This window comes from Berghia stephanieae, chromosome 11 (assembly GCF_034508935.2).
Source record: "Berghia stephanieae isolate SIO BIC M18660-M18661 chromosome 11, UCSD_Bste_1.3, whole genome shotgun sequence".
Classification (NCBI taxonomy): Eukaryota; Metazoa; Mollusca; class Gastropoda; order Nudibranchia; family Aeolidiidae; genus Berghia; species Berghia stephanieae.
This window is the reverse complement of record NC_088370.1, coordinates 42,499,726-42,514,725: the sequence shown is the minus strand read 5'-3', so window position 1 is coordinate 42,514,725 and position 15,000 is coordinate 42,499,726. Positions and strand designations below refer to the sequence as shown.

At 33.5% G+C, this 15,000-nt stretch overlaps 1 protein-coding gene across 12 annotated transcripts in view; it reads right to left on the bottom strand.

Moving 5' to 3' along the window:
- Window positions 1-15,000, bottom strand: part of LOC144957107 (uncharacterized) — a 75,362-nt gene that overhangs the window by 16,549 nt on the left and 43,813 nt on the right. For 9 of the 12 annotated variants that reach the window (XM_078888084.1, XM_078888082.1, XM_078888077.1 and 6 more), the window contains exons 16-18: window positions 9,299-9,385; window positions 4,820-4,975; window positions 3,263-3,325 (exon numbers count right to left, since the gene is read on the bottom strand). In XM_078888084.1, coding sequence (XP_078744210.1) covers window positions 3,263-3,325; window positions 4,820-4,975; window positions 9,299-9,385 — 306 coding nt within the window. Of the gene's footprint in view, window positions 1-3,262; window positions 3,326-4,819; window positions 4,976-9,298; window positions 9,386-13,453; window positions 13,487-15,000 lie in introns of all 12 variants that reach the window. The other 3 variants (XM_078888083.1, XM_078888086.1, XM_078888074.1) reach the window with 2 other exon arrangements.

Below are 15,000 nucleotides of genomic sequence, written 5' to 3'. Positions count from 1 at the left end.
GATTAGACACTGGTAATGGATAGAAGCATGAATGAATGGATGAATGAATTAATGTGTGAACAAATGAATGAATGCATATCAGGTGGACTTGTGGTTGATTAGACACTGGTAATGGATAGAAGCATGAATGAATGGATGAATGAATTAATGTGTGAACAAATGAATGAACTAATGAATATCAGACACGCTTATGGTATTTGTTTTATTTTTATAGATGTCATGTACAGATGAATGAATGTGTGTATGAATGAGTCAGTGAACAATTATAACTACATAAGAATATTAGACACGCTTTCATAATTGCTTTGTTGATATAAAAGTAATGATTAAATGCATGAATAAATCAATGAAGGAATAAAATACAAACATATAACAAGAAAGAGAAATTGATATGAGATGAGCAATCAGATTAGTAGATGCATGAATGAATGAATGAATAAATAAAGCAATATAAGAATGAAACAATGAGTGAACGACTGAATAATAGAACTAATGAAGCTAGTTGATACTTCAAAGCATAATCTTTATTGTTTTGTGATCTCTGGATTGCTTTCAACATTGTGTTTTGAAGAGATACAATGAAATCACTGGGGCAGCGTAGCTCAGTGGTACGGTCTTTGCTTCCTACCCGAAAGGTACCGAGTTCAATCACCCGTCGCTGCGTTGTGTCGCCTTGAGCAAGTCACCTAGCTCACTTTGCGGCGCTGCTCTGCAGCTGACGCCTGGATTATTCCAGTCTTTCCTTGGAATAGACCCTAAAGATAAATTTCCCCTTGGGGATGAATAAAGGGAATTTTATTTTATTTTAATTTTATTTATTTAATTACATAATCAAGCTGCCTCTATTTTATAAATTGAAGGAAAGTTGGGGATCAAAATTCTTATCTACGGTCCTTGTTGGATGATTTACAAAGGAAAAAAAATATCATCTCTCAAAACAATAACTATGCATTTAACTCTTTCCCTCCCAGCTAGGACTCCGGTCAGGGCCAGGACAAAACCAAGTAATCTCATTCCAAGACAAAGACAGAAAGCATGTTGGAAAACAGTTATAATGGGATAGAAGACAGTATGTAGCCCCCAGCCCACTATGGGAGGCCAAAGAATACATAATTTCTGGCCAATCTTAATTGATATTTCAAAGGATTAATTCCAGAATCAAGCTGCCTCTATTCTTTTTAATTAAAGGAAAGTTGGGGATCAAAGTTCCTCCCTACGGCCATGTTGGATTTTTGACAACGAACACAGAATTGTTGACCAATCTAAAAATTATAAAACTATTTAGACTTTATACAATTCTATTATACTATTTGCCGTGATTCCATTTGCTCCAAATTGGTTATCACAAACACAATCTTATATTGCAAAAATCATTTTAACGTAAAAGGTCAAAACAAATGACCAGATTTATTTATTCAATGATACAAGGTTGATATACAGGTAGCTTGCCAACTTTTTTCTAAATTAAGGGACATTTTATCACCCGTTGACTCAAGTGACTATTTATAAGATCTGAACAAGTGTGTATGAAGGTGCCAGACAAAGCAAGAAAGAAAAATACAAGAAAAAAACATCCCAAAATATTGCGATAAATTGGAAAACCACATTGTTAGAATCAGCTTGAAAAATGGAGAAAATGTGTCTTTGTCTCATAAAAATCGGTCTAGAAATAACCTTTTTTTATTTTGAAAAGAGCTTTCTCAAATTTTATAATTTCATGATAATTTCCTTATTTTCTGGTCGATGTTCTTGATTTATATATCATTTTTCAGTTCTCAATGAGACAAAAGCGCTCATGTACCTCGTTTGATTCAAGATTAACTCTCTCCTTACCAGACATTTTCAAGATTTTCCCCAAAACTTCACACCCAACTAACACAAAAATAGATATTTTATCACTCAAACACAATAGCAGTAAGTTCTTCCTATAAATAATTTCTTTGGCAAAACATGCTCTACAACACACTGTCCATTTTCTTTAAATTTTATGATGTACAAAAGAAATTTGAATAAGAAAAATGTTGATTGTATCGTAATGAATGTGACGATTTTCCTATAATTGGGAAGGAGAGGGTTAAACACAGATTTCGTTTTTTTATTGTGAGTCCGGCCTTACTAAGGAATTCATGAGCGTTGAGATAGTGACGTAACTATACATACAAGGCCTCGTGGTCCAAGCCACAGGGATGTTGGTATTACAAAGCCATTCGTCGATTTCGGTCAACCGTGGTCTTTGAGGTTACACGACATGTACTGCCTGTGATGCCTGATCATAAATCAAGGGATGAGCTGACACATGTTGACAAGCGAGCTATCAAAAGAGCAATCGTTGATTGGCCAAAAATCTCAGGATCTCATATAAGGACATCAGATCTGGAAAGCGATATCCACCCAACTGTCAGTGGAAAGAACTTTTATGATGAAAATAGGGCTCTGTAAAGAGTTATATCATGGTAGGCTCCACCCTCTCTTTCTGTTCTGGCGTAGATGTAGACGGCGATAGCATTTCGGATGGTCATAATGACAAGTGGGCAAATGATTAAAGCTTAAATCGTCGTCTAGTCTCTAATCGTTTCCGTTTGCGCAATCTTTCTAATCTTAACAACGTCACTACCACATTATTATCTCAATCGTCTGTAGTGTTTCATTCATCCTGTCTTGTTGATAAAGGGGAAATCCAAAACGTCCATTGTATCTGTTTTCGTATATTAAATTGAAGCTTACATTCAATTTTTCACATTGTTATTTGTTTGAGTAGAGTCAGGACTGATTATGAATTGTCATTGTTAATATCTGACATTTCAATTGATTTTTTTTTAATGCGAAGAGGTATCCAGAGGGAAAAAAAACATTCTCTTAGCATTTACTCTTTGTAAATTGATATCCGAAATTGAGAGACCGATTCCTCTCTTTTTTGTTGTTGTAATCACATCCACTTTCAGTGTATATTTCTTTATCTTGTTGATTATTGATTGGTTTTCTTATCGAGAGCATTGGAAAAATATAAGACGCCTAACAGGTTACTGGTACTGTATGAAAAGGAATATGGTTCCAAATGGCCACATGGGGGAAATACGGGAAACTAGATGAGCATGACAGATCGGTGAAAATGCGATATATAAATGTTAATATTTATTGGATAATATGATTGATTAATATATTTACTTGCTCATAAAGATGATGATGATGATGATGATGATGATGATGATGATGATGATGATGATGATGATGATGATGACGATGATGATGACATAATACTTACATAAAATGCCACATCTCTATGGTGTGGGTCGTTTTCATGTTTCTTCCTCAACTCCGCCATCCTCTAAAATAATATAATTAAAAATAATGGAAAGGCTCAGAATTATCTTTATACTTTGAATTGTAAAGAAGAATGTATGGAATGTTTTGATTTTGTTTTTAAGGGTTTTGCGGAGCTTGCAACGCATTAAGGTCATATCAGCGCCAGTAAAAAGGAAGAAAATGGGATATTAAAAAGGTCTAGAATTACAATTAAAGGACCAAAGAAAAGGTAAGACAAAGGGGAATTGGTTCAAATAGGAAACAGATGTAGATTCCAAGAGCACACTATCAAAGTACTTAGTTTGAGATTACCTAAAAGTCTCATCCAGACGCAAGCACAGGTCCCAACAAGAGAGACACACTCAAATGTTTACAAATCATATATGATACATAAACAAAACATAATACAGAGGATAACAGAGAGATGATTTACAAGGAAAAAAAATCATCTCCCAAAACTAACTAACATTTGACTGTTTCCCTCCCAGCCAGGGTATCCGGCCAGGGCCCGGACAAAACCAAGTAATGTCATTCCAAGACAAAGACAGAAAGCATGTTGGAAAACATACATAGGGGGATAGAAGACACAGTATGTACCTCCCTGCCCACTATGGAAGGTAAGGAACCCCACCCAGAATGTATGGAACAAATGACTAACTGATGAAAATGTTCTTTCCTAACTTACATGGTGGTGTATTTTCGGGTGTATTATTTGGGAAGACTACCTTGAGGTTCAAAATTACAAAGCAAAGTCTACACAATTTTAAGATGCAACAGGAGCCCTTGATGATGAAGGAGGTGGTGATTATTATAATGATGTAGATGACAATAATGCTAAACACTAGAGCAATAATGACAACGGCGTCGACGATCAGATGGATGATGATGATGAGTGATGATGATGATGATGATGATGATGTGATGATGATGATGGTGATGATGATGATGATGATGATGTGATGATGATGAATGATGATGATGATGAGATGATGATGTGATGATGATGATGATGATGATGATGATGATGATGATGATGATGATGATGATGATGATTGATGATGATGTTGATGATGATGAGTGGATGATGATGATGATGATGATGATGGATGATGATGATGGATGATGATGATGATGATGATGATGATGATGATGATGATGTGATGATGATGATGATGATGATGATGATGATGATGATGATGATGATGATGATGTGATGATGATGATGATGAGTGATGATGATGATGATGATGATGGATGATGATGATGATGATGATGATGATGATGATGATGATGATGATGATGATGATGATGATGATGATGATGATGATGAATGTGATGATGATGATGATGATGATGATGATGATGGTGATGATGATGATGATGATGATGATGATGATGATGATGATGATGATGATGATGATTGACGATGACGATATGATATGATGACGCAGACAGACGCCAACTCGACACCAACAACGACGACGAAGCCAATAAATAGACAGTGCTCCACCCTTACTTTGGCAGCTCTTTCCATGCTCCTCTCCTCCGTAAAACAAGGAACACCACCATTGTGTCTTCCCTCGTACTTGCTAATGTAGCCTGGCATCTGTTTGATGCCAGACTGGCCCAGACCATTGGCACCCGTGCTGTTTCCCCCTTTTTCAGACATAGCCTGGAGTGATGGAAAACAATAGATAGTATGCGCTTGGCTAAGAATCTCACAACATTGCCATCCGGAATTATACTGCCGTTGTTTTTAAAAACACAGTTTATGCAATGTTAACCAAATAGCGCATACTGTGTTTTTTAAACAAATTGCAGTATAACGGACGAACACACAAAACTCTGTGCAACCATGAACTTTTATAGACCGGATAATACTGTTTAAGCGAGAATTACAGATAATGTGGATGGCGAAAAACAATAAAAAGACCCGAGTGACGTCAACTTCATTATATCTATACAATTAGTCATATCTTGACAGAAAACGGCTATGCGGTCTAGTGAGTGGTATGACACTCGCCTTCGAATCAGAAAGTCCTGGGTTCGAGACCCTCTCTGAGCGGTGCATAGTTGTCCTTGAAAGTTAAGGCACTTTACTCACATTCTCTCACCATATTCAGGTGTAAAATGAGTACCTGGCCGTTAACAACATTGTCTCTGTCCGAACAATTGTAATATCGCCGAACAGGTGTCATTTGCGGTCCTAAATATTAAGTGTTGCTGTTGGCCAGGAACTCATTGTAAAGCGCTTTGAGCACGTTAAGTGGATATTGCTCTATAGAAAAGCTCAATTTTTTAAAAATAAATTAATTTGCATGTCAAGATTATGATGAGATCCTGGATAAATGGTGCGTTAGTTTAAAATGTCAAAAATTTCAATTTTAGACAAATGTTTATAAATAGAAAACATGATATTTCTACGGCATTCAAGCAAACAAGCCATTGGTTAAAATCTGCGAGTGTTGTTTTAAAAAAACCAACCAGACACACAATTGATATTTAATTTATTAATCGAGTGTTTTTAAAAGAGGAAGGCATTTTATTTCAGCATTATTCAGGTAAATAATTAGGCCATGGGTAAAAAGTTATGAGAGTTTTTAAAACAGGGAAGCATCTTATTTCAGCGATATTCAGAAAAAAATAGATCATGGGTAAAAAGCTGCGAGTGTTGTTAAAACAGGAACACATAATGTTTCAGCGGCATGCATTAGGACATTACGCCATGGGTTATAATTAAACAGGGAGACATAACATTTCAGCTGCATTGTTGGACAAGGCATGATGCCTGTAAGGCGATAACACAATTTTCAATGATTTCAAGGCTATTGATGAGTGCTGGGATTAGAATTTGAGTACACTTGGGTCAAAAATAAATAAGTAAAAATACATTTTTACAACAACAACTACTTCTACTTTTGCGCAAACCTGAAGTGATGAATGTATAAACAAATAAAGCATCCATGTTAAAAAGACGGTTAAGTTGACAACAACAAATAACAACAACAACAACAACAACAACAACAACACAAATCACAAAAACAACAACAAAAACAACATCAACCACTAAATTGGAAATGTTATAATATATTACAACGGACCATGCACAGAATCTTGATTAGTAACAAGACAGGGTCACACATTGTAAGACTAAGAAGTATTCTATCCTCGTCTTATATTCATGTTACATCGGGTATTGAGATGCCAAAATTTGAATGCGATGTTAAAATGATTAGAAATGAAAACAGTTCTATACCTACCTACACTTATTTGCAGGTCTGATAACCGAATCCATTATGGCTTATTGTTGTAATGGAACTCTAAAAAAATATAACGCAAAATAGTGTCCATTACAACAATTTTAAATTAGGCCCATAAGTGGGTCCGGATGTCAGACCTGCATCTATGTAAACGTCGGTCTATACCTTTTCTTAAATTATAATAATTGTACTAAATAAAACACTAAATTTACACAAGTTTCATGATTTTCATTATATTATAAATTTCAGTTTTAGTATTAGTATCATTTCGACATGATATCTTGTGAAACAAAGATCTGAACATATGTGTGTGAAAGGTATCTAACGATGCTACCTCCTTAGTTTCTTCATTTGATATATTTAGAAACGGTGAGTCACATATTGAAACATATGTGGTATCTTGTTTTATAATATTTAATTGGAATAAATGATGTATAACATCAAAACGGGTTTATTTCGAGCTAAACGAAATCCTAAAATGGGTCTCATGAGTTAAATTGACCATAAATGAAATATATCAGTAGTTAAAAAACACTTTATCAAACTATCATATCCATATTTTAAAATCTAATTTTTTGAAAAGTAGGGTTGGGTCAAAATTGTTCCGTACAGCCCATGTTAAATGTTTGCCAACGAGTGCAGAATTGGATTCAGTAGCCTGATGTCACGCCGCCCGGCAACGGTGGCCATCTTGGTTCTAAACAAAGAAAATCATTACTTTTTATTCGTCATGCTGGCTAGAACTTTTCATATGCCTTGTGATCAGAATGTTTTAAAGTCAAAACATGATCAAATTTATGTTTTATTTTTCCTCTGGATACGCTTTTATGCTCGCCGGAGAAATATTTCATTCGGCATCCGCCATTGTTCCGATAGCTTAGAACCAGTGTTACTAAGTTACCATGCGTCATTAAGAAGGAAGTGACGTTATGACTGTTGATTAGTATTACAGGCATATCTGAAAATCATCAAACTATTTTTTTACGGATTGAAATACGAGTAACTTGCAAACCAGTTTCAAAGTAAGAACAAATCTATCACCCGTTAATCAAATCATTATTTATAAAATCTGCTAAGGCATAATGATCGCTCATTTGATGTTAGGAATCGCTACCTTGCCGTTCTGCTGCCAGATTTATTTGCTCGCACTTACAGATTTTATTACTAGACCGATTTTGATCATTGATGGCTCAAAATATTCGTCTCAATCTATGTTGATTTCCACAATATGTTAGTCTAATAACTAAAATAGACCATACCATTTAATTATTTTTTTTTTAACCTCAGGAATGGGAGACACCCAATGTTTGTCGTTGCTTTGCCAGTTTAGAATTATCTCCGTCTTTTAAATACGACAATAAACAGGTATAGGTATATTGACCTTAAAATTGAAAAAAAATAAAAAATAAAAAATAAAAAAATAAATAAAAAAATAAATTAATTAAAAAAAAAGAAAAAAAAAACCCAAAAAAACACACACACACAACCCCCCCCCCCCCCAAAAAAAAAAAAAAAAAAACAAAAACAAAAACAAAAAACAAAAAAAAAAACAAAAAAAACATAAATTAAAAAGTAAAAAAAAAAGAATTATATAAATAAATCAGTAAATAAAAAGATAAATAAATAAATAAACATATGTTTTGAAATGAAACAGTTTATTTTATATGACTTAGTAACCCTGTACACTCTTAAATAGGGGGCTATAGATAGTAATCATTGCTATCTACATACTCGCTGCCTCTGATTACGGGTCATCGCACGGGTCATACAACTCCTCATTGATAATAATCTCATTGGCATTATATAATAAAATGCTCGCACTTACAGATTTTATTACTAGACCGATTTTGACCATTGATGGCTCAAAATATTCGTCTCAATCTATGTTGATTTCCACAATACACTAGTCTAATAACTAAACTATGGACGAGTGCCTGTCCGTTGAGTTTATATGTTTGATTAAGGCGGCTTTCGGATCGGAAGGTCCTGGGTTCGAGCCTCCCTCGGTGCATAGTTGAGTCCTTGGAGAAGGCTCTTTATTCACATTCTCTCACCGTACTCAGGTGTAAAATGAGTACCTGGCCGTTAACAGCATTGTCTCTGTCCCACAAAAAATTGTAATATCGCCTGACAGGCGTCATGTCTCGTCCTACATGTTATGTGTTGCTTGTCAAAAAGTTAAATTGTTGGCATTATCACCCTAAAATATGGCATCCATTCTCCTCAATAAATCATACAATCTCAACACAGTCTGATATTTCTGGCTATAAATTCAATTTTCAACATCTTAACCAACCCGACTTAATAGCGTCACATTTTTATTTCCCCACAATTGATGCCCGTTCTCCAATAACAAAATAAAATGAACACGAATTTCACCATTTAAATAAATATTGAATTCAATTTTTGGCATCTAAATAAATCAAAAACAGACGACAGGTTACCAGTATTCTAAATCAGTGGATCAGATTAGTTTATAACCGCAGATTTAATATCGTTTTCAGCAAAAGAGCAGAGCAGTCTCGGTGATGAGAATTTAGTTTAAATCAAGTTCGTATCACAGCTCTTTTCGTGATTTCTTTTAGAAAACGGTTAAATCTGTGGTTATATTTAGATTAAATAATGGTAGAAATTATTGATTGAAAATGGAAAACGATGCTCGGCGTTAAAGGGTTAAGAATGTGTAATAATAGATATAGAAAAACCATTCGCCTGTGAATTAAGTCATGTTATACCTGTTTTCCGGTTTTCCCCACGTGAATGTTATCCGAGTTGGCAGAGTGGCTTCCCCCTTGTCGCTGAGCGCTCAAAGAAGGAAGAGCCTGTTAGAATAGCCAATCACCACAAAGGAGACAATATCGATATGATGAGATGTTAGGAGATAATATCGATGCGAGGTGTCAGGACACAATATCGATACGAGATGCCAAGAGACAACATCGATACCAGGTGCCAGAAATGAAAATGAGAAAATACAAATATATAAATAAAAACAAAAATTGCGAAGTTTAAAGCATGCGTTAACAAAGTGTAAATAATTGGCCCCATTGGTTGAAAAGTAAATGCCTTTTAAATAAAATTTTATTATTTAATATCCCAGACTAAAGGTGCGTTGTAAATGAACAAAAACAAAATGGACAAACATTTTTATATTTTTTTAATATAACAAAAGAGATGGTTTTAAAACTAAAAACAGATAGACTCCATCTGGTTTGAAGAAGGGGGGGGGGGGTCTTCTTATTTTCACAGTTCTGGTATATTAAAAAAAAAAATAACATTACAAAGCACGGAATATGTGGCCATATGCCTACGTGCACAAATGTGCAGGTCTCATAACCGAACGTGATTATGGACTTTATTTAACATTGTTGTAACGGACAGTAATATTGTGGGTCAGTTTGAGAGTACTTCGATTATAAAACAAAAGTCCTATAACAATGCGTGTTATCAGATCTGCAAATAAGAGTACGTTGCCATAAACTAAAACGGAATTTGATTCAAATGCATGCTATAACCTCCTAAAAATATAATTATTTATGTGTGAAATGAAATATAATATTGATTAAATACAAAAGTGTGTGTAAGCTGTGGTTGTGGTCAATGTGAGACGTTGTGGTATTAAATATTAGGAAGTTATTTTAAAGTAACCAAAAACGGCGACCTCAGATAATGATACAGTTTAATGAATATGTATAAATGAATTGGAATGTTTAGTTCTAATAAACACATCATTTACTATGTCAACAATTCTTTTAACCCTCTCCTTACCAACTATAGGAAAATCGTCACATTCGTTAAGATGCAACCAACATTTTTAAAAATTCAAATTTCTTTTGTAAATCATAAAATTTAAAGAAAATGAACAGTGTGTTGTAGATCATGTTTTGCTAAAGAAATTATGTATGGCAAGAACTTTACTGCTATTGTGATTGAGTGATAAAAACATATTTTTGTGTTAGTTGGGTGTGAAGTTTTGGGGAAAATCATGAAAATGGCTGGTAGATAAGTAGAAAGTTAAGGTGTTGAAATTTGAATTTGTAGCCAAAATAAAAAAAGACATTGGCTGAGTTTATATGTTTGATAAAGGTGAATTATTAAAGAACTCTAGAGTGCTAAAAACCAAGATATCATTTTTTTTGTCAGTTTGGATTTAAGTTGACTTTTAGCATCCTATTCATTCCAACTTAATACCATTTTGAAACGATTGGTTACATCTATGAGTGTAAATTGACATTTTAGCGTTTACTCTTCTCAGACACAATACCATTTTGAGGACAGGTGACAAATGGAATCGACTCAAATCCAATTTAGACATACATCAATCTGTCAATTGGTAATTTAAATTTCATTGAAGCTAAATAGATGTTATTGTTTTTTTAAAAATGGAAATAAGTTATATAGACGTAATGAAATGCTTTATAAAAATGTTAGATTTGTCATGAAGCTGTAAATGAATAAGCTACCCCACCCCTCTTCAAACAGGGTTAAAAAAAATAATGAAACAAAATAAAATCAAGTCATCTAAACAAACAAGCAGGTCAATAAACTTATATTTCTATCTAATACAACTTGAAATCATTAGTCATTTAGACAATTAGAATGGTTAAGGTCTAAGTTGTCAGAACGTACGAGGCTGAGTCAAAAAGCAATGGGACAAATCTCCAACTGAGTTCATTTCATGTTCGTGTGACGACATATTTGGCTCAATTGAAATTACAGATGTATTCTTTAACCTTCTTACAAACTACAATCCTTACGATACAGTGAATATTTTTCGTACACATGATGTTTATGTACATCACAAAATTTGAAGAAAAATCTTTGTATAGTTTAAAAGAACTTAATTATTGTTATTTCATAGAACAAAATTAGCACGAAAAAGCTTTAGAGTTTAAATCAATCAATTTTAGTGACATTTTGGTCATAACATTGAAAATATTTAGATATCTAGTAAGGAAAAAGTTAAACCAAAAGTTAAAAATGTTAATTGTGTCATATTTTGACAAAGTTATGACAGTTCAAAATGAGAAGTACAATTCTACTTGACTTATGTAAAGCTTTAATTTGAGGTATAATACATGATATTGATTCAAATTCTTTTAAAGTAATATCCATAGTCCCATGACTATTTGACTCATCATCGTAGTTAGCGAGTAGAATAGATATATAGGAAAGGTTTAATAATCGTTATGGTCATGGATTTGAATAAAGAGAACAGTGTAGAATGGTTTGATAATTTTCATAATTCGTCAGTATACGGGAGACGGGATCAAAAAAAGAAAAGAAACAATCACCCAGAGAACCATGTCATGGCCCGATAGAAAGAAAAATAAATGAATTTTCCTCGTTGTATTGTAAGATTCCGGCTGATAACTACACTGGTCATGGTTTTGTATAAAAGGAGAAAAAAACCAACAATGTAGAATGGTTTGATAATTTTCATAATTCGTCAGTATACGGGAGACGGAATCATAGAAAGAAAAGAAACAATCACCCAGACAACCAGGCCATGGCCCGATAGAGAGAAAATTAAACTAATCTTCCTCGTTGCATTGTAAGATGCAGACTGATAACTACGCTGGTCATGGTTTTGTATAAAAGGTAAAAACCACAAAATAGAGTGGTTTGATAATTTTCATAAATTGAGACATGTGTGATGGGCTTTCAAACAGAAAGTATCAAGACAATTATATAATGACCTGATAAGAAGATAGAAATCATCCTTCCAAGATGTAGTCTTCAATGCAGTTCCAGAACTATTAACAAGCCATCAAACTAACTTACTTAACTAAAGGAATCCCATGTTATCCAGAGGAGCTAACGATAGATCAGATAAATTAAAAACAGACAAACGAAAGCAATTACAACAGTCAAACAGATAAGAACACAAGGCAGGCAAACAGAATTTTTAAAATGAAGGCTTCAAACAGGGTCATTCAGATTATATATTCGCTCACTTTACCACTTTGCCTTCTCCAACATCTCTCTCTCTCTCTCTCTCTCTCTCTCTCTCTCTCTCTCTCTCTCTCTCTCTCTCTCTTCCAAAAAACAAAGATCAGACTTATATAGATGAAATTGATTGCGAGAATATTCACTCATGGTATTATCTAAGAGTTAACTATCAAAACAGAAAATTATTTGCTTTTCAAATTGTGAAGTAAGCAAGAAATTAGATAAATAACAACTACTCAATTATGAAAAAATTGTTACTGTCTATACTGCAGTCAAAAACAAAATAAAGCAAAAATCACTTGACTGTTAAACTTCTTTTTTTAGGTCTATGAGAATATAAAGTAAAGCACATTTAAAAGAAACAAAACCTGCCACAAAGTACTTATTTATATCAGTAGTTCTTTATTTCAGGTGAAATAATAAGGTGATAAATGAATGTGGAAAAAGACAGGTTAAGGAAAAGTTATTCAATTTGATTCGTTTAACGTTTTCTATATTAAATGTGGTCTCACATGAAATAATACAGTTTCAAATGGGACTTAGGCATAATAGTATGTTAGTTATTCCCAATTATTCGTTTTAAGCGATTCCTCATTAAATGTAGCCTCAGGTGAAAATATACGGTGTGAAAGGGGGCACATAAGTTCGTTAGTCATTCCCATCTAGTCGATTTAAGCGTACTCCTTAGAAATGTGTTTCACTGTAATATGTTTTCTAAAACACGAATGCCAATACTATTTGTAAATCAAAATACTTCACTCACTATTACACACCATCTCCATTCAGGTTAAGACAAATTAAATATTACAGGCCTTATTAACGAATTATCATTGTTACTTTTGAGGCAAAACTATGTTTGTCACGACTAATTGTGTTAATTAAACTCTCTAGGCTTATATATGACTTCAAGTATCATTTGATATGACCCTTCAACTCACAAGATGGGGAAGGCTGCGGTGGCGTTTCTTTAACTTGACGGTCAAAATACATGAGGTAAATAATAAGAATAATATATGATAAGATTACGTATAGTTTGGAGTAGCCTATTAGACAAGTTTAATATTGTTAGTCATATAAAATAGTGATATAAATATAAATATTGATAATAATATATAATTTTGAAAATAGAATATTGCGTAAAATTGATTTCGAAATAATGATGATAATAAGTGTAGTGATAATAATGATAATATTTTTATTATTATTAAGAGGAAGCCTACTACTAAATAATATTTGGATAATTGCATGAATTGATATTTGTATACATTTTTTTTTCATTCTCAATCAGTGTTATTTAACCCTCTCCTTACCACCTATACAGCAAAATTGTCAAATTTGTTACGACACAATATACATTTTTCTTATTCAGATTTATTTTGTACATAACAAACATTGACGAATGCTCTTTGTTTAATTAATAAGAACATAAAGTTGTTTTGTAGAGAGCGTGTTTAAGTTTAAAATATCAATTATCATTTTTGGACAATACTCAAAATCATCGGTTAGGAAAGTAATAACTTTCTCCTTACCGAACATTTTCAGCATTTTCCCAAAATGGCAGGCTTACCAAGCAGAGAAATTGATTATTTAAACTCCAAAAAGCTCTCTATAAAACAACACTATGTTATTATTAATCAAACAAATATCATTCTTCAAAGTTTATGATGTACAAAAAAAATCTGAATAAGAATAAATGTACATTGTGTCTTGGCAAATGTGATGATTTATCTAGGTGGTAAGGAGAGGGTTAACACATTTCTCACAAAACAAAAATTGGACAGATTATATACGAAGAGCATAATTTATTTGAAATGGTTGGGGGGGGGTAGTGGGGCGGGAGGAATAGAGCTCTGGCCATTAAACTGACTACCATTTGAGCAGATATTTTGTAAGAAATGTTGCATCAACAACGAAAAACAAATAAGAACACACACACACACACACACAAAACTCTCCTGTTTTGTTGATAAAGGGGAAACCCGAAACGTCCATTTTATCTGTTTTCGTTTATTAAATTGAAGCTTACATTCAATTTCACATTGTTATTTATTTCTTCGAGCTTCGAGCTGCAACATTTACATGAAGTCTACATGAGAACTTTGCGCACCATGTTTTATCTAATTTTTTGGAGGATCAGACCTCTGACACCTCGATCGTGAAAACCCAGGACTTCAGAAATTTGAACCGCCGACCATTGATAAATGACATACTGATGTATGTAAAGCAAAAATACAACATAAATCATGCGAATCCCGTGCATAATTTGTGACCCACCGTCTTAAAACGGTATTATGATGAGATGGCTCAGATGCCAAAAAACAAAACAAACGAATTTATAGACAAAAATCATATGAGACTTGGGTTTAGTTTGTATGTTGCATTGAGGAGAATGAATTTAATTTCCTAAACTGATGAAAAAATAAAAGATTCACATTTATGAGCACTTATGTGGAAGTTGAGCGCTAGATAAATTTATTAGTATTAT